Source organism: Myiozetetes cayanensis, unplaced genomic scaffold, assembly GCF_022539395.1.
Source record: "Myiozetetes cayanensis isolate MyiCay16 unplaced genomic scaffold, myiCay2020 scf5-8, whole genome shotgun sequence".
Taxonomy (NCBI): domain Eukaryota; kingdom Metazoa; phylum Chordata; class Aves; order Passeriformes; family Tyrannidae; genus Myiozetetes; species Myiozetetes cayanensis.
The window spans coordinates 29,457,817-29,482,026 of record NW_026087742.1 but is presented as its reverse complement, the minus strand read 5'-3'; the positions used below and the strand labels follow the sequence as shown (position 1 = coordinate 29,482,026).

The 24,210-nt window shown below is 46.7% G+C and overlaps 2 protein-coding genes across 5 annotated transcripts in view; both read right to left on the bottom strand.

The window, feature by feature from the left end:
* MYO7A (myosin VIIA) overlaps positions 1-11,823 on the bottom strand; it is a 105,652-nt gene extending 93,829 nt beyond the window's left edge. For all 4 annotated transcript variants that reach the window (XM_050332598.1, XM_050332599.1, XM_050332600.1 and 1 more), the window contains exon 1: positions 11,730-11,823. The gene's annotated coding sequence lies outside the window, so the exon portion shown is untranslated. The remainder of the gene's footprint in view (positions 1-11,729) is intronic.
* Positions 11,824-15,365: 3,542 nt separating this feature from the next.
* The window catches only part of CAPN5 (calpain 5), a 57,403-nt gene continuing 48,558 nt past the window's right edge, over positions 15,366-24,210 (bottom strand). The window contains exons 9-13 of the mRNA XM_050333409.1: positions 23,133-23,255; positions 22,250-22,446; positions 21,797-21,918; positions 18,908-19,044; positions 15,366-18,581 (exon numbers count right to left, since the gene is read on the bottom strand). Coding sequence (XP_050189366.1) covers positions 18,399-18,581; positions 18,908-19,044; positions 21,797-21,918; positions 22,250-22,446; positions 23,133-23,255 — 762 coding nt within the window. The 3' untranslated portion in view covers positions 15,366-18,398. The remainder of the gene's footprint in view (positions 18,582-18,907; positions 19,045-21,796; positions 21,919-22,249; positions 22,447-23,132; positions 23,256-24,210) is intronic.

The following is a 24,210-nucleotide window of genomic DNA, read 5'->3' as shown; positions in this document are numbered from 1 at the left end:
CTCTTTCCATTTGAAACCACTCCCCCTTGCCCTATCACTCCATGCCCTTGTCAAAAGTGCCTCTCCAGCTCTCTTGCAGCTCTTTAGGTACTGGAAGGTGCTCTAAGGTATCCCCAGAGCCTCTTCCTCCCCAGCGTGAACAACCCCAGTTCTCTCAGTCTGTCTTCATAGGAGAGGTGCTCCAGTCCTGTGAGCACCTTCGCTGCTCTCTGTGGTCCGTTTATTCCTCTGCTTTGTCAGTACCAATCTCCTAACAGAGTCACCCAAACTCTTTCATATTTCAGATTATGACAAGACAGACAGTTCCCCAGAGGGGCTGACACCACGTGTGTTTAGCTATCCTGATGGTGGAGAGTGACAACACTGATTTCACACCATGTCTTCATAGGTGAAAAACTAACTAACCTAAAAGCTAACCCTAAAACACTTCAGACCTCAGGACTTTATTCAGAGCTCAAGACAGAAGTAAAAGCTTCCACAAAGGCAAGAACCTGTTTAGTGATGCACTTACTACCTAGGAATGGTGCAAAGCAATACCTGAGCATTTCCTTGCTTCCTCCTGGCCATGTCACAGATCATGGTAGTGTTGGGTTAAAGGTTAGACTCAATGATCTTAGAGGTATTTCCAACCTAAATCATTCCATGATTTTGTAAGATCACCTCCACAACTACAGGTACAAACTAGTGCTTCCAAGGCCTGATTCATTCCATCTGTTGTAGAAGTCAGCATTATTTCTGCCTGTAGATTACAGAAGAAGCCTGAGGTAACTGGTTTCAGTTCCACATCCCCTCCTTATTCCCATCCCTGAGCAGTTGTGAATATGTCAAAAGACTGCTCAGCTGACTCTGAGGGTTTGGTCCCCAAACCTCTCTTTTGAAGAGTTTTGGTAGGAGTGCCATGGAAAGAGACACCTCAACTGAATGAGCCAAAAAGGTTACATTAAAGAAAGAGACCACAGAAAACTCCCTCCTCTGGAAAGTTAGAGAATCGATATGTAGCCTCTGTTCACCTGAGAGTGGTCAGGAAATGGGCATCAATTTTTTAAGCCTTCAGCAGGAAGTTCAATAGATTTGCCCTGCATTCGATCTTCCCAAAAAGCCCAGTAGGTAGAGAAGCTAAACAAAAGACCTGACCTTTTCTCCCTTACTGTGCTTTCAAGTAGTCAAAGCAGAACAATGGACCACAGTGGCATCTGATCCCACCTCTCCGCAGAGCACTCGACACAGCCTCCCAATGAGGGCGATTTCCTTTTGTGCACCAGCCTCTACCAGTGATTGAGTATTTTTCAACAGCCACAATAATTAATCAAATAAAGTATCCTTTTCAAGGAGGTCAGGTATAATTTCATCATAATCCAGACCCAGCAGGCTGAGCTGATATAGGAAAATTCTGCACTTACAGGTTGGCCAAACAGTCTTTGCAAGTGTTTTCATCTCTTCTTTACCTGTAGATGAACTTCCAAGTCTTACTAGGGTCTACATAGAGAGCCTGACACATGACAACAACAAATTATGAGTAAAGCCTATGTTTGAAATTGGGGGTGATATGAAAGATGAATATGCTCTCAAGACTCTACTCCTTGGAGTAGCACAGTGATGGGTTGTACTGGGAGTCCTCTTGCTGGTCCTGAGCAAACTGGGATGTCCACACAGCACTGTGCCAAGATCAGAACTCGGATCCTGCCTATTCATGCTCAGGGAGCCCCAGCTAGCCTGGGCTGAACAGACCAGCCACTGTTGGTTGGGTCACCATGGACTTGCTCCTTCATGGGCTGTTTGATCCCTGGCATTTACAGAGCAAGGGATACACACAGACTTCAGCCTGATGTGTTTTACATTGAATGCATGGATTTGGGAGGAGATTCATGTGTGGAACATCCTGTTTTGGGCCAGGTTCAAAAATCCTCTGAGGTACCCACAGGTAGCAACCTTCTGAGCCACCCAGACTCTGCCAGCCCTGCAGTGGAACCACAGACATTAGCCCTTAGCTTAGTCGCAGGTGTCATCCTGTGCCTGCATTGCCTGTGGCAGCTACAAAGACTGTGTCTGTTATCTGAGAAAAACTCCATAAATATCACAAAATCCTAGAATGATTTGAGTTGTAAGGGACCTTAAAGATAATCTTGTTTCAAGCCCTCTACCATGGGCATGGAACCTTTCCACTAGACCAGGTTGCTCAAAGCCCCATCCAGGAGGGATGGGGCAAGCTCTCTGGGCAACCTGTTCCAAAGGTTTGGGAACCAGAAATCTAAGGGAAGATTTGTACACACATCTATCTAATCTAATATATATATATATAAATAAATACTTTAAAAAATATTTTTATTTATACATACACACACCTCTATATAGGAGATACATATATCCCTTAGGTATATACTGTGGCCAATTGTACATTCCTGCCTCACGTTAGGAATAACTGGACCATGCAGTGAAGGAGCTTGAACTGGATCATCTCCTTGGCTGTCCAAGTTTTCTGTCTCATGACCCTACAAGACCACAAGCCTTACTACAAGACAGAGGGCAGGAGAAGGAGCACTGCTTCCATCCCAGGCTGGGACCAGGGTCCCAAACCAAAATTTATGGGGCATCAGGTGATTTGTCTTGTGGCACACTGGAGCTTGTTGTTGAAGTGGTTTCAGAGAGATTTATGTATTTGGGTTCTTTCTAAGTCCCATAAAGTGCTCCCTTTTAAAACAGTCTCTACATAACCTTTCACCATCCAAAAAATGTATGGCAGAGGTAAGACCTGAATTAATCTCAGTCCAATAAATTAATTACTAACCCACTGCTGCTTTTTGCTATAGAAATGTTTGTTAAAGTGAGTCTTTACCACAGTCACTGTTTTAGCAATCATCCCAGCGAGATATACTGTGTTATTCCTTCATGAATCCCAGCCTATTTATGGAGGAGGGGGCAATGCTATCCTCATTTCACACAGAGGAAACTGAGACACGGAAGGAGGATGTCACTTTCCCCAAGGTCATGCAGGGGAACTAGGACACCCAAGTCTGTGCCTATGACTCCAGATCAAAATGTCTTTAATAAAGGCAGCTCCTCTGCTCTTCTCTATTCTTAAATTGTCCTAATAAGCAGCTGTCTCACCCTATACTCTTGCTGGTCCCTACTGGTCTGGCCTTGGTTATGTGGTCTCTTTCCTTTTGGTGCTATTAATGGTGGCTGGAGCAGGACTTCTGCAAGCTGTCATAATTCTGTGATGTTTTTTTCTCACCAGGAGCCCCTTGGGGGGGATTTTTAGTGAAATCCTCCTTCCACCTGCCCTGACACTATCCTCTTATCTCTTGTGATCCTGGAGAAGTTCAAGGTGGCCCTTCAAAAGGCTGGGGTCAGCCTTCAAATCCAAGGACTGTTAGGATTACATGAGCTCAAATCAGAAGATACCAGCCCTGTTTTATCTGCTGAGACTTCTGTTGACTCCAGAGGTTGTTTAGCTTGAATGGGAACTGTAGAATTAAGTAGAGACTTTGTTCTGCCCTTCCAGGGTGCCTTTGGTGCAATCACCATTAGATGCCTCAGGGCAGCATCAGGAAGTGCTGAGAGACATCAGCCCTGTAATAGCCCAGATGAGAGGGGGACAGACACTCCCTGACTCACTGGCTGCACATGCAAAATGTTATATTAATTTTTCAGCTGGGGAAGCTGAGTCACAGGGGATGTTTGCTGCTCCATCTACTGCTCTTCTCTTTTCAGTGGCATATGGAGTCACTGGGTGTTATTCAGTGCATGGGATGCTCTGTGCTCTAAAAGGCATCATCTGTCTAAACTGGTCATGTTTACAGGTCTTTGCCAAAGCAGAGTTAGACTAAGGGGCACACAGAAGGATAGATTTACATTAGATATTAGGAAGAAATACTTTATTGTGAGGGTGGTAAAACACTGGCACAGATTGCCCAGAGAAGCTGTGGATATCTCATCCCTGAAAGTGTTTAAGGCCAGATTGGATGAGGCTTTGAGTAACCTGGCCTGGTGGAGGATGTCTCAGCTCATGGCAGGGGGATTGGAATGAGATAATCTCTAAGGTCCTTTCCAGCCCAAACCATTCTGTGATTCTGTGATTCTGTGATATGTTAGGTGTTGCACTGGCATAAAGTAAAAGTCACTGCATCCTGAAACAGCCTGGATGGGACAAAAGAACTGGAGTCTCCAGGAGGTGAAGTGACTTCATTCCATGCCAAGTTCCCACCTGGTAAACAGCAGAGCCAGAAGTAGATAGAATTTCCTCTGCAAGGAGCAGTCCTAACAAAAGCCTCATTTACAAAGACAGAATTCCAAATAATAAGATTTTGAGATGGTCTGTAAGACACAGCCCCCCTGAGAAGCCTTTCCTGCAGGTGGGGCATCCTGAACAGCTTTCTCACCACACCTGGGACCTCTGGTGTCCAACAGGAGATGGCATCGTGCCACAGGACACTACATTTCCTGCATGCTTACACGTCTTTTCAGGAAGTGTCTAGGCACTTTGCTACCTTGCTACAGCTCTGTCAAATTTGAAGTGAACTTGGTCATCAAACTACTGTGATTAGGTGACATATCTAAAGAGATGGGCAGAGTGGCCACACAAGCCTTGTTTCCTGTGGAAATCAGACTAGATGAGCAAGCCAGCTTTAATCAGATCCTTATTGCAGTTTTAATAAGCTTCTCTGTTCCCACCCCTCTTTGCAGTAGTTTGAGATACCCCCATGAAGAAAGGGGTGACTTGATATTTGCGATTTACTCTTAGCTACACATAAGAAATTGGTGTTTTCTGGAGACCTCCCTTGGCTGACGTCAACATCGCAGCTGCACCTGAAAAGTCTGACTTTTGTTACAGCCCTTTTTACTTATTATCTTCCCCGACTGCTGAGCTCAGGGCTGGGAGGAGGACCTGGTTTGCTACTCCAAAGAGTAGTTTTTCTGAGACAAAAACCAGATACAACAGGGCACTGGGGTAGAACCAGCTTTCACCCTCTGTTACCCATCAACCTAATCTGTACTGGTATAATTAACCTGAACTAACTGCAGTCCTGATTTACTCCATCATTTGGCCAAGATCACTGCATGCTCTCTTGTCTACTCTCTGGTGCTCTAAGTGCAGGTATGACATTTAGCAGTGGAGAAAGCAAAATCTCCATGCATTCCTGGAGTACCAAAATTGCACTTTCAGAAACTCTCCTTTCCATAAAGAAAACATGTACATTTGGTGCTTAGGGATATGGTTTAGTGGTGGGCTTGGCAGTGCTGGGTTAATGGTTAGACTTGATAATCTTACAGGTCTTTTTCCAGCCTTAATGATTCTATAATTCTGTGATAAGGACCTTCTTCATCACCCACAAGCACTGGTGGCGTCACCAGGCAAAGCTTCCCTTGTCTTGTTCTGGAGAAGAGAAATACTTCACATGGGAGGGATGGTGTCCTTGCGGAATACCTGCTCTGAGAGACCTCTCTGGCATGACAGCAGATTGGGCTGACCTGCTCATTAATTGTTTACAAGTCTCTGTGTGCTGCTTTACTGAATTACACAAAAGATCTAATAGTTCCTGCTGTGGATCCTGATCCCTGTGTCTCAGCACCTCAAGTACTCTGAGACAGTTGGTAGCTCTCAGAGCCCACAGAAACGAAAGGAAATCCTAAAGGAGAGTGTTGTCCATCCTTTTTTTTTTTGGATCAGGGATGCAGATGTACCACTAGCCTGGCTGGGGACTGTGTTTGAGATGTGTATTGCTAAAACCACTGAGAGCTCATGGGGGCTTCCAGTAACTTCAGTAACAAACAATGTCTTCTCATGTCTATGCCAAAGACAATACCAGGCTCTCCCAGCTCTCCAGCATACAAAGAAAAAAAAAAAAAACAAAATATGTAAAGCCAATTATGCTTATCTTTTCCTGGACATTACTTCCAAAAAACAGACTATGGAAGTTTGGGTTCTCCTAACTCTAATGTTCCATCTGGACTAAAGGCAGTCAAGAAGCTGAGCAGAGGAGCTGAAGGGCAAAGGGCGATCACCTTCCCTGCTCTGACAGCCCTGTGCGTGCAGATTCTTCATGGGCTTGAGGAAGGTCCTTGCACAGAAGTTATGGATGAAATAACCACCCTTTTATTTCTCCAGACCGAAATCTTCTCTGGATTGTAGGAGACAGAAAGCCAGTGTGAGTGCGTGGTTTCTGGAGTTCATCTCAGCCCAGGGTAAATCTGCTGGCCTTGATGGCACTGTTCCAGCAAAGCTGAGGGATGAGAAGAAGCAGGACAGAAATAGCTGGGGTAGCACAATGTAATGGCAACCTCTGCTGATGCTGGAAAACACCCAAAGGGTCAGATGTGGGAGGCAGCAGTTTGATGTGCTGTAGATGGGCTTGAAGGGCTCCTTCCAACTCACCACAACATGCTCATGCTGCACCTCTGTCCCAGTGCAGGAGGTTTGCTTGTCTCCCCAGCCTCAGCCAGGTTAGGGGACCCTACCTCTGGTGGCAAGAGGTGTTGTGGTTTGTGGATGCTCTCCCTTCCCTTTCAGACCCACTGTCATCGTGAAGCTCTTAGAACCCACTGAGCTCAGTGGGAGCTTTGCCCAGACTGGGAACTCAGTGCCACCAAGAGGCAAAGAATTTTCTTCTCCTGTTGGCATGAGTTCAAACTCCTGTACACCAACACACCAGGCACATGGAAAAACGACTTGCAGTGCAAGCCTCACCCCAACAAGAGCATGGGTCAGCTCTGGAAATCACAGGAACCCGCATGCAAACTCCAGCCTTTTTAGCAGAGATAGCTGATTGCTATCTTTGTGGCAATTCCCTATTGGCATACAGGAAACCTGATACAGAACCTACAAGAAATCCCAGTAAGATCCTCTCTGTATTTGCTGGCACCAAAATATTTTCAATGAAAAAAAGAAGGGAATAAGTTTTGTCTTATTTTCCTTAACCCACATGATACATGGCACTGTTACTAATGTGATGAGCTGACACCTTATCTTCTCCAAGACAACTAAGAGGTGCAGTGAGGCTAATATCTCAGAAGAATTGTTTCAAGGAGGACTCAGGGCATGAGCAACTTTTTGGTGAGTTGAGCTCCACTTAAAATAGCCCACACTGGATCCAGCCTGTGGGTTCCCCATTCATTGTACTTCCCTGCCAGAGGATGCCTACGGAGCAATACAAAAGCAGGATGAAGATGTAGTGGCATTACTCTGTAATATTCCCACAGACACTAATAATTTGCAGCTCAAGAACTCCTAGAGCCAAAAAAAGGTAGTGTGGTTTGTTTTTTTAATATGTATCTATTTTATAGTTTTTGAGAGGCTTTCTATAAATGAGCTTGTGCTTTTTTAGCCCATCAGTACTTTCAGGATCCACAGGATCCTGCCATACGCAGTACCACAGATGCCAGGTTGTGTGAGCTCTTTTTTTCTTTGAGCCTGGTCTCTGTAATCTTTATGAGATGCTCCCTAGTTTTTGTATTTCCAAGGAAAATTAAGGAAAATCCTCCTTTTGTCTTCACCATGCAGATATGGTCTTCCAGGATCTATAACATGCATTCTTTCTATCTCTTTTCAGCTTAAGCCTTTGTCTTCCTCCTGTGGAAAGCGTTCCAAACCTCTAACCATCTCTCCTTTCTCAGAATTCTACCCAGCTGAACCTTTTTAATTAGGTTTACTAGATTTACCTTGATTGAAATAAGTCAGCAGAAAAATGGAATTTGCTCTCTGGACAATGACAGATATAAGGAGGAACACAGAAGGGCCTGGTCCCTATAGATGGGTCCCGGTCCTAATCTAGCACATCCTAGGTCACCTCAGAGCACCTCTTCCCTGTGTCTCAGTGTGTTGGGCAGGTGTCCTGCTCAGCCTTTCCAAAGCCCTCTCAGGTGGAAGGTGTTTCACAGCTACAACCTTGCAAGCCCTATGAGACTAAATCATAGGGATGGTGAGGCACTGGCACAGGTTGCCCAGAAAAGCTGTGGATGCCCCATCCCTGGAAATGTTCGAAGCCACCCTGGATGGGGCTTTAAGCAGCCTAGTCCAGTGGAAGGTATCTCTGCCCATGGTAAGGTGGGTGGGAATGAGTTGATCTTTAATGTCTCTTCCAACTCAAACCATTCTATGATTCTATAATATTCCTAAAGTCTTTACATTACATGAAGACATCCAGGCACTGGAGATACCTGCCATTTTCTATTTATCCTCCCTTGCCAATCTTTATGATGTCCTCATTCTCTCTCCAGCTCTGCCACGATCCCAGATTTATCTTCCTATTTCCAAAGCCAGGAGCAGCTGCAGAGAGTGGCTTTGTCTGCTGGGGTGAAGCGCCCTCCAAGCACAGCTCTCACCGTACAAGCCAGTGTCAGATGAGAAAAGAGGTCAAAACCAGGATTCGCAGTCTCGATTCTCCCAACACCCAGCATAACCTTGTGCATGTCCTCTTGCAAGTCTTCCTTCCTCCACACATCATAAAGGTGCTGACTGTGCAGCAACAACTGCAGTGAAATTTCTACCCCACCCCAGGCACCTGTCAGTCTACTGCATGAACTCCTTTCATGCATGTGAAACTTCTTTCAGGTCACCTACGCCCCAGGCAAGCACTGGGTTATTACAACAGGTTAAATGCAGGAAAAAGGGATGACAACAGCTGAATCAACATGCCATGAAAGGCACTTTCTGGGACTGAGGTCCAAGAAGAGCTCAATGATTTTCTGTGACTGCTCTGAGGCTGACAATGGGACCAAGCACTCAGTTTTCAAATCCCAGCTGGGCTGAGGTGGAAGTTGTTCTGTAGCTGCTCAGGTTGGGCAGGTCTGGGGAGAACTCACACAATGGTGCCAAGAAATGAAGGGGTTCACAGAGATTTTTTGCCTTGGATTTTGAACTTCCATATTTTTATTTGTTACTTAGTCTACTTCAAATGCCTGTTTATCATTGGATTTGCACATTTTGCATTCCCCTTGTAAAGAAGGCACAGCTGCACTCTGTTCTCTCCTAGTTTCCTGACTGCAAGAACTTTATACTGGATATTAGGAAAAATTCTTCACAGAAAGGTTGGTCAAGCACTGGAACAGGCTGCCAAGGAAGGGATAGAGTCACCATCCCTTGAGGTATTTAAAAAGACGTGTAGATGTGGCACTTGGGGCCATGGTTTAGTGGTGGGCTTGGCAGTGCCGGGTTAACAGTTAGACTTCATGATCTCAGAGGGCTTTTCCAACCTTAATGATTCTGTGATTCTATGATTCAGAGCAGGGGCTCTGTGCAGAGCTCTGGGCGCAGTGGGGTTTGGTGGGGTTTACCTGGGGTTGGATGGACAGCATAAACATGGACACTGATGGGGCAGTTCTGTCCTGATAAGCTTTCTGGCTCTACCTAGCACTTTTCTGGGAACCAGAAAGTCACAAACACATCAGCTCATCCCATATCAGGTTCTCCTTGCATGCAGCCTAGCAGACAGGAGGATTTCACAGTGGAAAGCTCCCTTACACACTGTCTCCACATCCTGCCAGACTCTTGCTACAGTGACACTTGTCCTAGTCTGCTCTGGGAGCCACAAAAATCTGGCTCTGCCCCAAGAGAACAATAAAAGCCCCTGTTCCTCCTGTCACCCTCAGAAGGGAGTGGCAGAGCTGATGTGGCAGCGAGTGGAGGTAGCAACTGCTACCTGACAGCACTGTCCTGGTGTGGACGACCAAAAATGTGCCTAGGACTGAGTGCCTGAAGCTGCCTCTCCTGTCAGCCTCTTTCCGCCAGGCTTGGAAGCTGTTCTCTGCAGCTCCAGGATAGGCTTTGAATAAAACTATGAGCTGACAATGCCTTCATTAATCACAGCATAATCCTTTCCATGGCAACCCAAGGATTGCGAAGTCACAAGTTAGCAAGCGTAAGACAGAAACACTGTACCAGCAGCCCTTGGTCCATGAAAACTTAACAGTGAGCGAGATGAACTGGCTGCTCTGAGGAGGGGAAATGAATTAGAAATAATATTGCCTTGTAAACCAGGTTCATCCCTGGGCAGGATTCAGATCTCATAAATGTTGGTATCAGTGGGGAGATACTGTAACTTCATGTGGTTACTCCTGTCCCACCCCAAAAAGCCCAAGAAGAGACTTTGGCCCTACATCTTAAGTTTTACAGAAGCTTAAAGCTTCTTGTCACCAGGTCATCACAAAAACTTAGAAGTTAAACACAATTTAGACACATATATTTGGAAACTGTCAGGGCTCACAGATTGCAAAACCACAGGTGAAAACCATTTTGGCAATCAACAAACAGAAGGGAAGTGCTATCCTGGTTTTTGCCCTTGTTTTCCCTTTGGTTGTCCCTGGGTCAGTTTAGGCACAGGGTAAGGGGAGATTTCACAGGGTCTCACAGGGGTGCAGGTTTTCACTGAAGCATTGGCAAAGCTCAGTCCAAAGCTGCAAAACCATTCCGTACCTTCACAGTACCAGTGCTGGGACCTTGCAGTCCCTCACATCACGGGCAGAGAGGTAGGGCCCACAGAATACTATAATGGAGGAGGTGTGAGTAGTCAGCAACACAAGCTATGTCCTTGACATCTTGATGTAATGTACAGGTTAACCCCATAGGGTTGGTTGTTGGACATCCTTGTGCCCAGACTGTGGAGAGAAGCACTCTCACACCAACAGCCTGGGGCTGTGAGAAGATCCTCTAGCTCCTGCCAGTTCCTTTTACAGGGGAAACTTAGCATCCCGGGGGCAAACAGACAATCTTAGACCCACTGGCCTCTTGCATTTCAAACTCTCCCTCCATGCTATCTACATGACAGGTCCTCCACCATACACCCCAGTCTTCCCATAGATGCTAAGAGATGCCAGTTCCACTTTCCTTAGAATAATGTAATTGTAACTATCCTAGGAAAGCCTGTACCTTTCTTTAGTGCAGTGCTCAGCTGGTCCAGCACAACCCATGTACAAAACACCATACTCCCGAAGCAGGCAGCAAAACGCAAACCGTTTTATGGGAACTGCCTATCCCATGTCAGGCTTCATTCCCTGCTCAAGAATGGCCCTAATAATTTAAACAGCCAGGGAAGGACCTGGGATCTGCTTGCCGGCACCAGTGCGACCCAGGGGACAGCCCACCAAAACCAGCCCGGACACATGCTGTGCTACACTGCAGCCAGGAGAAATCCTGCCTGAGAACCGGCTGTGTGTTATCCACCTAAATGATATGTTTGGCTCTGGGTGAGAGCAGGGAGCGGGTGAGATGGATTGGGAGACCACCTGGGGTCTTGAGCCATCGCCAGTGCAGCAAGAGCCTCTCCCCCTCCTCAAGCACTTTCAGAGGTATCCCTGAATATGGAAGGGCTGTGTAGCAAAGGGGTGGGGGGCTGCACAGCGCAGTACAGGAGGGCACAATGCCCTCCGCCCTTCATTCCAGCTCACTGCTCGGTGATCCCAGCCAAATTAAGCAGCAGCTAGAAATTACCGAGCCGGTAATCCGTGCTGCGGGAGCCGAGCTGGCTCGGGGCTGCTGGGCACTGCTGGCAAGTCTGCAGTCGCGCCGTCTCCCCCCTCCCATCGAGCCCAGCCTCTTCCCCAGGTTTGATCCGACTCGCTCCTCGCAGCCCTCGCGGGAGCACCCCCCGTCCATCCCACCCATCGCACCTCACCGCGCCCCACCGCATCGCACCGCACCGCATCGCACCCCCGCTGCACCCACTGCACCCCACCCGGAGCATTCCAAGCCCCCAGCCTGGCTCCCCCGGGTGCCGCCTGCCCACTCTTCGCCTTACCTTAGTGGGGCATGGCCAGGGACGGCGTGAAGGACGGAGCGCTGGTGCCCGACGCGGAGCTGCGCTGCCTCCAGCACCGAGCAAGGGCAGCGCCTGCCCTGGCTGAGCCTCTTAGCGGGGGAGGAGCCGGGATATCGCCAGCCCCCGCTGTGGGTGTGGGTGTGTGAGTGTGTGTGGTACCTCCAGCCCGGTGACTGCTAGTGTCGCGCTCCCCCAGCGTCCCCACGCCCCAGAGATGCGTCCTCCTGCATCTCTGGGGTCTGCCCCAGACCATGACACTGTAGAATCATAGAATGACCTGGGTTGGAAGGGACCTTAATGATCATCGAGTTCCAAACCCCCTGCCATGAGCAGGGACACTTTCCACTATACCAGGTTGCTCCAAACCCCACCCAACCTGTCCTTGAACACTTCTAGGGATGAGCATCCATAGCTTCTCTGGGCAACATGTTCCAGTGCCTCATCACCCTCACAGTAAAGAATTTCCTCCCAATAGCTAATATAAATCTGCCTTCCTTAAGTTTAAAGCCACACTCTCTTGTCATATCAGTATCTGCCCATGTAGAAGGTTTTCATGGCACCCATGAAGATCCCCGCTACAAGTTAAGCTGCAGTTTCAAGTCCTTGTTGTGCAGAGTCCTGATGACTTCTTGGGCAAAGAGGTGGCTGGAACGATCCCTTGCTCTGTGCAAAGTGGTCTCTGGGATATGGAAGGAACTGTATTGAGGTCCTGTGGGGTGAGGCGAGGAGCTGACAGGCATTCTGTTTTGAATGCACCAGCATGCACTTGTAAATGTGAAAACTCGGACAGGAACACACTCAAGGACCAGGAAACTCAGAGCTGAGGTTTTGCCTAGAAGCTTAACTCTGACCTGGTGACTCCCTGCCTGAATCTGGGCTACTGTCTTTTTTCCTTCCTGCTTAGAAAGGTGGGGTTGGATTTTAATTGTGCTATGAAACATTACCAAGGTTCTTACTTAGGTATAAATCATGTCATTTTAGCCACTGAATGGTGCAAAACACAACTTTTTATTTGCAGTGTTATCACACAAGATGTTTCTAAGCTCCAGTCTGGAATGAGGGGGCCCAAAACCCTCTGTGGACCTGGATGACTGAAATTTTTTGGTGATAACTGCAGAAGTAAGGAGCAATAAGAGGGAGCCTCTTTCCTTCAAAGTCAATCAGGAACTCTGCTCAAAATATAGGAGAATCATGGTACAGACACCTTCTAAGTGGTGTCTGTCCTTCCTGTCCCTTGCCCAGCCTTTAGAAACTCCCCACTGCTGCCCAGCCCTCAGCCATGAATAGACTCAGCTGACTTTAAGCTCAAGACAGATGATTTGTGATCACCTGGGGCCATGCCTGGCTTCACTCAAGCCCTACTCACTGTGTCAATACAGCTGGTGTGGATGTAAGGGCAGAGAATGGCTGTGCCCAGGTTTTGCTCTGGACTGCATCTGTTGTGCCTGGAAAGGGTCTAGGCTTGGGCAGCCTTTCCTTGTGCCCAACATGACCCATAGGTGTGTGGAAAGGCAGTGAGGGAGGCTCTTCCAGGAACATAGGGCAGGACATGCTCCTCTGCCTGCACCACCGGGTTTGGAGGTAGGATTTGAAGAGCGTAAAGAGCATTTGGACAACTGCTCAGAACAGACTCTAATGGCTGCAGGTCATGGGACAATCCCTGGTACTTAACACCTGGAGTATTGGCCAAGGATGTGGTAGCACCTGAACAGCTCTAAGGGACAGAAAATGGACCCATCCCCTTGTTGAAGGCCCTGTAACCCTTCTTGCTGGAAATCTTCACCCTTTTGAGCAGCAGGAGGTTCATAGCCATATGGGGGAAATGTACAGAGGCATTAAGGTGGGAAGCTGCAGGCTATAGAGGATCCAGCTGCAAGAAGAAATATTCCAGCAATCCACATCTTTCCACCTTGTCTGTTTCTTCATGAAGATGCTCTTTCAGGTGAAAAGGAGACTCTGAATTGCAAATTTATCACAGAATCACACAATCACAGAATGGTTTGGGTTGGAAGGGACCTTCAAGATAATCTAATTCCAAACCCTCTGCCATGGACAAGGACACTTTCCACTAGACCTGGTTGCTCAAAGCCTCATCCACCTAGTCTTGAACACTCTCAGGGATGGGGCATCCACAGCTTCTATGGGCAACTTGTGCCAGTGCTTCACCACCTTCACAGTGAAGAATTTCTTCCTAATACCTAACCTAACTACTCTCTTTCAATTTAAAGCCATCCCCCCTTGTTCTATCACTACATGCCTTAGAAAAATCCTTATTAGAAATCCCATATAAAAACGATACTTAATTTAAGATTTGTGAGCAGAAATCTCTGATAAATGGCATTGCTGGAGAGATACAGAGGTGCTGCAGGACCCTTGGTGAGCCTGGGCTGGATCCTACCTGGAGCTGTGCACTATAATACTTGCTGCTGGTCTCCAAACATGGACAATCTCCCCACATCTCCACACTGACATGCTGGGGTCCCACACCAATTCCAACATCCCTGCTTGCTATGTTGGTGTGCCCTACTAGCACAGGGACAGGCAGGGCTGCAATGCAACCTCCACTTTTAAGACCACTGCTGCAGTACCAACAAAACTGAGATGTGGATGCCGGTGGGGAAGCATGACCTCTATGCCTACAGGATGACCTGTGACTTCTTCAGGCTTGCATACACCTTTTTTTTAGAATGTGCACAAAGCAAGGCCCAGTAAAGCCACCTGGTCTATCCAGCAGCAAGTATCGCAGCCCAATAGGTGCCTAGCCAGGTCTACTGCTCAGAACACCCTCCAGGAGAGCATCAGGATGTTTGGGGGTATAGATGTTTGTGAGGCTTTCCCCTGAGGAAAGATCCTTGCAAGATGTTTCAGTGGTGGAGGCAGAGAACTAAGATACTCCTTTCTCTATCTACCATTTGGTGACATCCTTTGTCCCAAAGGATGATCCCAGGAGCTGGAGAATTTGGAAAGGTGCCCCCACCCCACAATAAAAGAGCTTTTTTCATGTCTGCTCCAGGCTCTTGAGGGTGGGCTGCAGAAGTGCACAGCTCCTCCACACTGCAAAGACCCTGAGCACAGGCAGCTGGTGGAGCTGAGAGCTGGAAGCTGAGATGGAAGCAAGAGCCCACTTTGGGTCTTTGTGTTACAGCAGCAAGACTGGAGACTCCCACAGGCAGGGCCATACTTTTCAAATGCTCCCCATGTGCAACGTGCAGGTTTGTTCTTTGAGCTAAAGCCATCCAAAACCCACTTTCGCTTTCTGCTTTGCCCATAAACCCACCTCTCTTTTTATTTTTTTAAGCAATCTGCAGAGCTTTTTTCCACATCAGGTGAGGCTCAAAAAACCCAAGTTCCTTGCACTGTGGTGACTCCAGGGCAAAGATGCCAAGGTTTACAGTCAGAGCAGGTTACCCACCCTCTCCATGGATTTTCTCAGTGAACATGAGTGTAACCTTGTGTGAAAACCTCACGCAGATCATCTTGCCTCAGTCTCAAAGTCCACAGAGAAAAGAATTTGAATGGAGTTTAGTGGATAAAGCAAATACAAAAGGCTCTTCAGGGCCACCTTGTGCCCATCAAAAGCATTCTGGAAGAACACAGCAGTTTAAAGGCAGGAAGTCTGAATAAAATATACACAATTTATTTATTTATTTATAGGAGGTTTACAGCTGTACAATGTTGGCTTTCTGTTTGGACCACTCTCTGGTTTTGTGCAGCGTGACACATCAGTGCCTTTGGAGATGAAGACAAGTCACAGCCTGTTCTAACACGGAGATGTCAAAGAGAAATGGATTTCACAGAGTATAATGGCAGGCTGCTTGCAACCATTGAAATGATTAAGAAAAGAAATATAAAATAAATCAGAGACATGTCCTACACCACCTGGGAGGGACTGGAAAGTGTTTATCAGACCCACACTCCTCTCAAACAAAAAAATCCTGAATATTTCTGTCTACTTCATTCAAAAAGAAAAGGCATCAACAGTAGGAATGGCATTTCAATATCTGCTCTACAAACAAGACCAAAAAAAAGAGTAACAAAGGTAATTTTTGTTATTCCATTGGAAATGTAGGGGAAAAAGGCTTCTGCTCCAACTTTTCCAAAGCTTTGGGGAAAAAAAGGACAAATATTACTGGTATTAAGACATTTTGGTCCTGATATAGTGTGATGATTCTTTTTTTTTTTTTTTAAGAACTGTTTAAAAGCTGTCTTTCCTCTCATCATGGCTTGATTCTTTATAGGAAGGAAGGAGTCTGCCCATGGGTACCAGGGCACCATTACTCCTTGTTAAGCTTCAGCACTGCTCCTTGGGCATCACGGTGAGATTTGGCACATGGCAGGGCACTCCTGACCAAATATCTCTCCTTTGCTGAAGCTATCCATAGCCTGATTTCCTGAGAAAACAAGGCTAATGCCAGCAGGCTGGATGCCTCCATCTACTGATGATGGTGCAAAGCTCTTCTCACGTTCCTGGGATGCCAAACTGCTCTTCTCCTTCTCTGGTGAGGTATCTTTGGGGATCACGGTCCATCTCTTATGTCACTCTGAACATAAGTCTAGAGACCCAAATGATACCTTCTAGCCCTACAATGCTGCTTCCATTTATTTTCAGTGATGAGTCCCATAAACAAAAACAGAATAAAACCAAAATATCTTTGAATCAGTCTGCCCAAATTCAAGGATTTGCTTTGACCTTGGGTTCAAAATGTCACTTGACCTACCTAGAAGCATTTAAGTTAATTCTGCAAGATGCTGAAATAAACTTGGTCCCTATGATGGCACTTGCAGTTGGAGGGTTCTCAGTGCAAACCTGGAACGGTTTTGTCAATAACTGCAGGAGGTAAACTCTGAAGATGAGGAAAGGAGAAAAACAGCCTGCAAAAATTGATGCAGTTGTACTGTCTGCTTCTGGATGCACCAAGAACTGAGCTGGCAGGTGATGTGAATTTGGGAACACTTTACTACGTTATAGACTTAAAAGATCTTTAGGGACTTAAAAAAAAAAAAAACAGCCTTGCAGCATAAATATGGGTGTTTACTAGGGCAAGCAGAAACCCTACTTGCTATGGCAAAAGAAGGCTTTCCTGTTCACTTGTTCTTGCAGGAAAAGGACTCTGCCCAGGCCAAAATTTGCCAAGATTAGAACATTTTATCATATATATTAATTTCCACTTGCATGCAGCAGGTGATTGAAAAAGATTTACTTGTTAGAAAATCTGACAGAAAAATCCCTTAACTTGCACCATTTTAAAGGCACATGAATAAAAACCCCCAAACAACAGGAGAAAAAAATGGTTTGAAACCCGCCCTGATCAGCTGCTCAAAGGCCAGACAACGGGTTGTTGTTTGGCTTATCTGGGATGGTTTATAAGAAGCCGGATTCTGCCACCCAGTGGAATAAAGAAGATTAACCCAGTTTTCATGGAAATCAGGAGCACACCGTGGCCCCAGACATGCCCCCAAGGATGCATTTGAGTTGTGCTCATGAGACTGGTTCTAGCACTGTGCAACTCCTCCTCCAAGCCAGGAGACTGGAAATTAAAGGTGAGAGATGGGCACTGGTATGAATTAAATATTCCCAGCATTTTCAGGCTGCACTGGGAGTAGTGCTCCTCTAGTACAAGCTAAAATCCCACTATTTTTTAAAAGAATTTGGGAAAGCGAGGCACTGAGAAATGATGCACTGTATGCAGCAGTAAAGATGGAGTCCATGGAGCAAAGCTCTCCATCCCTTGGACCTGACATTTTCGCCTTCAGAGGAATCAATCTCCTCTTACTTGAACACTGAATGGCTCCAGCAGACAAGCCACCTCAGCTCCTGAGATGAGCTCGTGGGATGGGGATGGCATGAAGACATGGAGACAGCAGGCACCACGGCAGTTCAAGAGGCACACGGAGGAGCCGAGTCCAGACCAGTTCAAAAGCCTGACCCCAGAGAACAGTTTTCCCACATAGTTGTTGACATCTTTGTATACTTCAGAGTTGCATGGGATTGAACAAGACTTGGGTGGACTCAGCTTGTCCCTAAAATGATAGAGCCTTTGATCTTGTTGCCCCTGTGAATCTGGGATTTGGGCTGCCTTGGTGCATTTTCCTTCCAGTTGCAGTATGCAAACCCATCCCCAAAAACACACAGAAGGCCCCAGTCTGTTTTTTCACTTTTCCTTTGCTGTGGCGCCTCCACAGATAAGCGATTAAATGACAATTTCAAGGGAGTCAACTCCATGCAAACTGCTCTTAACACCAGCAGACACATCGAGGATGCACTGAAGCAGCTGGTGGGACCGCGGTGGCCACACGTGTGCATGGCGGCATGTGGGTGTGCCAGCCTGTGTAAACAAACAGCATCAGGGCATCATGCTCTGGCTGTCAGGGCACACAGTGTGCTCACGGCAATCCCACAGGGCACATGGCAACGAGGGGAGGCTGCAGAGGATGCCAGCAGAAGGATCATTGTGGTTCCTAAAAAAAGGCACCATTTTTGAACATTGAAAACACAAGATTGGCTCTTTTGAGTGGAATGCATGCATGGTTCATATACACTTTGCGGATGGTAGGTAGGCTCTGTGTGTGTCTCTCTATATATATGTGTGTGTATGTGTGCATGTTTATATTCACATATGTGGCACCAGAAGAGTCATCCTTGAGTACTCAGACATTAGTGAGGACGTTACTGCTGAGCAGCATCACAGCAATGGTTCCAGGGAGATCATTTGACCTCCTGTTCCCCTTGTCCTGGAGGTGCAGCGTGTGCACTGACTGCCGGTCACTGGGATCCCCCGTCAGTACCACTTGGCCCAAGAACTCGTCACTTATTAAGTTGTGGTTCCAGATCTGTGGAAATAAAACAGGGATAAAGGCAGCTCCTTCAGGAATGCAGCCAACCTTCATGCACTGGAGAGAAGAAGGGGTTAGTGGGGATTTGCTCTGAGCCAGAGCCAGGGAGGTGATGAGGTGTGGGGGTGTCACTCTGTAAGTGAGAGGGATGAAGGACATGCTTTTAACAGATGTCACCACGGTGATGAGAGGTTGAGCTGCAATAATTAGTTATGCTCAGCCTTGGGAAACAGATCTGCTGTGAACACTGTGAGGAGAGGGCTGGGGTGGTCCAAGTGAGAGAGGGTCTCCATCCCTCAACTCACTGCTCGCCTCCCAGGTACCTGAACAATGATGGGTTGTCCTGGCTTCTTGCGGTAGAAGAGCCCTTTCACATCAAATTCTGGTGATACTGTGTTCTTCTTCACTGGAGAGCGAACTTTCTGTCCTTCGCACTTTATGATCACATAAGGATCGGCTCCTGGGGAGAGAAAAGGGAATTTTTTTATTGTGAAGCTTCAAATCGGCTCTTAAAAGAAACCCCTAAGATTCAATTTGTGAGTTTTAGCAGACAGCGTTCTTTTATTAATGATATTGTATCCACATGAGATTAGATTCTCCAAAAGGTGTGCATGCATAAGTTACAATAACCTCATGCCTTTATTTAGTTACCTAATTAACAATTCAAGTATTACCTAATCCTGTTCCACCCCTTTCCCAGAATTGTTCCTCCCCTTGACACGCTTCCTGTTTTGAGTTCGTGGTCCCTTTGGGTCATTTGTTGTCCTTTTTACGCTGTCTTTTTCTTGAACTCTCACTTTTGGTACACCATCATGTCTTTTGGAACAGTGTCCATGCCCTTCGTACAACCATGAGGACAGTTTTGTCTAGTTTGTTAGCTTTATGTTCTTTTATCAGTTCTGTTTCAGAAGATCCTGTCTCCCAAGAAATTCCTTTCTGCTGAGACTGCTGTCTTTTAATGATAAGCTATATAGGTTAAGCTACATGGTTTTACTACCTACTTTTAAGCTACATTCATTATTCTATATAGCTGTAGATTCCCCCTTTAGAGACTTCAGCTTCTGTAATTCCTTAGAGTCCTTTTCTAGGGGTGTCATGCAGCACTTTGCCTCCAATGTCCCACCAGAGGACACAGGTATCTGCCAGAGAACTCATCACAGCCCAGATGACGTCCATGAAGCTCAGCTGTTGGGCTCAGGCTTAATTCTAGAATTTAGGTGATATTGTCCCTGGGCAGCAGGCAGTGATGGACTGCTATGAAGCTGGTGAAGGGCCTGGAGCACAAGTCTGATGAGGAGCAGCTGAGGGAGCTGTGGGTGTGCAGCTTGGAGAAAAGGAGGCTCAGAGGAGACCTTATCAGTCTCTACACTACCTGACAGGAGGCTGTAGCCAGGTGGGTTGGTCTCTTTTCCCAGGTAATAAGTGACAGGACAAGAAGAAATGGCCTCAGGTTGTGCCAGGGGAGGTTTAGACTGGATATTAGGAAAAATTTATTCCCCAAAAGGTTGTCAAGCACTGGAAGAGGCTGCCCAAGGCAGCAGTGGAGTCACCATCCCTGGAGGGATTTAGAAAATGTGGCACTTGGGGACATGGTTTAGTGGTGGGCTTGGCAGTGCTGCGTTAAGGGTTGGACTTGATGACCTTAATGGGCTTTTCCAAGCTTAACTATTCTATGATTCTATGAAATGGCCGCCTCTTCTTTGGCCTCATATTCTACATAAACAGTCCTTCATCATTCTAAATCCTCCTGACTGTAATAAATTGTAATATTGTAATAAATTGTAATAAATCTTCCATGGAAGACACCATCCTTTCTGGATTTGCTGTCCTGAAGGTAGGCAGAAATAAAACCATGGAGAAGAGAAATAGGCTCCCACAAGGAAATACCAGATGGAGAATGAAGTTAGCAAGTTCATGGACTACAGCCACAGCTAGATGGCACCTGAGCTTCCAGGAGGAGGAAAGAGTCCCTCATTAGTGAATACTTTCCTCTTACGAAACAAGTGCTCGTTTTGGGATTTTCATTAGAGAATCAACTATTGCTATGGAAATTTAATTGCCAGAATGCATTTTCTCACCGTGAGCTTTAGGGGCTATGATTGAAACATACACCAGTTGGATGAGTTTTCATGTCCCAGGGAAATGTGGAAATGAAGAGGAACAAACCAGCCCCTGCTGAGGGCCAGAGATTTAAGAACCACATCTTTGACTGCCAGACTACCTCATTGTTAGCTTTCTGTTTGCAAGGACCTGGCTCCCCTGGTGAGACACAGCTGCTGAATTTCACAGCTGTTTTTGTAAACCATCCTTGTCTTTTGGGATGTCCCATTAAATCCTCATGTTCCACCAGCCAGAGCCAAATTCCTATCTGTAAATCACTATTTCCAATGTGAGAAGGCCTGGACTGGGATGTACAAGAGATGCCGTTGCACTGGGAAGCACAAAACATGCTGTTGGTGGTGGGAGCTGAACAGCTGGAAAACAGCTGGAAGAAAGCAATTCCCAAGTGCCTCTTGTGGAAAAAAATGTGGAAAGATAAACCTCCTTGTTTCTGTGAACATTCAGAGACCTTTGGCTACAGATCTCCCCGCATTGCTACAGATACACTGAGCTATTGTGAATCACCTAAGAAAATACAACCTGCCTAGGGTAAAATTCCCTCCCCAAATACCAGACAGGGTAAAAGGACTCCCTTTGTGGCATGTGATAAATACACACACTTGGCTAGTCCTGGCTTAGAAAAGAATCTACTTGTTACTCTCAGGGTTCTAGTGATACACAGCCCTCTACTGACATTTATCCAGCCTCCAGTGATGAACACTACGCATCAGCCTGTTCCATCGTTTATCTGTCCTTCCTACTAAAAAGCTCTTAAATAGAATTCCTGACTTTTACAGCTGCTCATACTCAGGAGAAAAGCTTGTGTTGTTAGAGGACCACTGCTAAGAGCTTTGGGGAAGTTTTGGGAGGATATCAGACAACAGCCTAAATATAACACCTCGCAGATCATGTCCACTGCAAGAAGTGAGTTTGATTCTCTGTGGACTTTCTCTTCCTGTGGTGTCTCAAACAGGCATATTCACTGAAAAAAATATCTGAGGACATAAATCCCAGCAACGTCCCACTTCATAAAACCACCTCCCCCTTTCTCCACTGAAGAACCACCTCCTAGTTCCTCCAGGGTTAGACAACAGGCAGGGAGAGACCAATACCTCCTTGGGAGTCCTGATTCTTGAGCCCAGCTGCAGCAAGGACATGGATCTGGGATACTACTTGTGGGTAACCACACATCCCACTCCAGCAGGTGTGTGGTGGCTCATCCAGTGTCAGCTCTCTGCAAGGAAAAACATGTGGCCTTTGAAAGGTGCCCAGCCTTAACCCAGAGAGTTTGCTCTGGTACAATGGAAGGATTATGCACTGTCAACTCTCAGACTCTGTTCCCCAGTCCAATCTCCTCAAGCTGGGTTTGGGATGCTTAGAGTGGGAGCTTCTCTGCATGTTTTGTGGTGAGACCTGTAAAGACACCCTGTCTCTTGACCACACCTGAAAGGAAGCCAAACTCCAGCTCCCCGTAAGGCTATGACTGCTCAGGAATACCATTAGTCAAACACAAAGGGCTGTCTCCAAATAGCCAGTTCCTCCCCATCACGGCTCATGCTCCTTACCGGCAATCTGAAGGCACATCTGTGAAAATCCTGAGAAGGAACTCGCCTTCGTGACCAGGGTCAAAAGTGGTGGGGATGATGACGTAGCGACCTTCCTTCAGGTCTGTCCTCAGGAAGACACTGCGGGAGTTGATGTAGATGGAGCTGGCCACCTTCTGCTGCAGGGTGTGCATCCGGTAGTTCCTATTCAACTCCACCTGGGCAGAGACCACAGCAGGATGGTCAGCAGATTGTCACTGTCTGACAGTGTACTGAGTATTCACCATGGGGGACCAGATTGCAAGGACTGAGCCCACAGTGCTGGGAGACCTGGAGCTAAGAGAACCAGCAAAATGGTCCCAACTGTGCTGGACAGAATACAAGTGTGGACGGGGCTTTCCCAGTTCTGTTGGCTCAGGGACTCTTGCATCCCACCCTAACACTGGGGGCCAGGCAAGCAACACATAATCTAACAGAATTATCTAACAGATTTCAACATTTGGAGAGAACAGACTAATCACTGCTTTTAGCAAGGAGAACTACACAGAATCAAATGGTTTGGGTTGGAAGGGACCTTAAAGATCACCTAGTTCAACCGCCCTGCCATGGGCAGGGACACCTTCCACTAGACCAGGTTACTCAAAGCCCCATCCACCCTGGCCTTGAACATTTCCAGGGATGGAACATCCATAGCTTCTCTGGGCCACCTGTTGTCCACACTGTCACTGTACACCTCTGAAATCCGTCTTCATCTCTAGAGTGAGGCAGGCTGTGCTGAAGGCACTCCAGAAGCACCCAGATAATGCTTAAATGAACAATATGGTCGTGCAGGACTGATGTACCACTCCACCACTAACAAATTTATGGTGGCATTCAGGCCAACATGCAGGAAACCCCAGTCTACCTTATGGATATCAAAGCCTATGGCCAAGTTCTCTCCTTTGCCCTCTTTGCGACTGGTCCTTTTTGGCTTCTGCTGGATAGAGATCAGCACTTCATCTTCTGCCTTCTTCACATCGAACACATACTAGAAGCAAAGGGAGTTATTAAGACAGGACCACTGGGCATGGGTAGGGGTGCACACACAGTAGATTTAACCTCAGTTTTGCCTCACCTACCTCCCAGCAGGGACAGTATCTGCACTGAGAACCCACAACCCCTACTCTTGGGAACTGTCATCATCTTGCCGAGACAGAGACCTTTTTGGCTCATCTTAGAGAAAGACAGTGAAATCCAGTCTTTGAATTGCTTGGCAGAATCCAAAGAGCCTGGATGCAGTTTCATAGCAGAGACTTTTACCACTTGCAGTCTGCCACAGGTCTGACTATAAGGCATGGAAGGAGGAACTGATGTTCACAGAGACCTAAGATGAAGGCTAATATAGAGCTGGAAGCTGGAAACAACTCTCCCGTGTCTTTGATGATAACTCTTGCAATGGACCAGACCATCCTTCATCTGCTTGTTAGATGAAGGACTCACAAGGACCTGACTCTTGATACTGAGAATCTCAGTTCAGAGCAGGACAAGACAACCATAGAATCATTTAAGTTGAAAAAGACCTCTAAGATCATTGAGTTCAGCCCTTAACCCAGCACTGCCAAATGCACTGCTAAATGATCTCCCCAAGTGTCACATCTACATGCCTTTTGAACACTTCCAGAAATGGTGATTTCATTGGCTGCTCTGGGCAGCCTCTTCTAATGTCTTCATCCTTCCAGTGAAGAAATTTTCCCTATTATCCAATCTAAACCTCTCCTGTCACAACTTGAGGCTGTTTCCTCTTGTCCTATCACTTGTTACCTGGGAGAAGAGAACAACTCCCACCTGGCTACAACCTCCTTTCAGGTAGCTGTAAAGAGCAATAAGGTCCCCCTCAGTCTCCTTTTCTCCAGAAGACTTTGTTCCAGGAGATGAACTTCAAGCTAGAAGGAAATGGCCCTATAGATTACACCTGTCCTGGTAAATTTAACAATGCCAAAGTT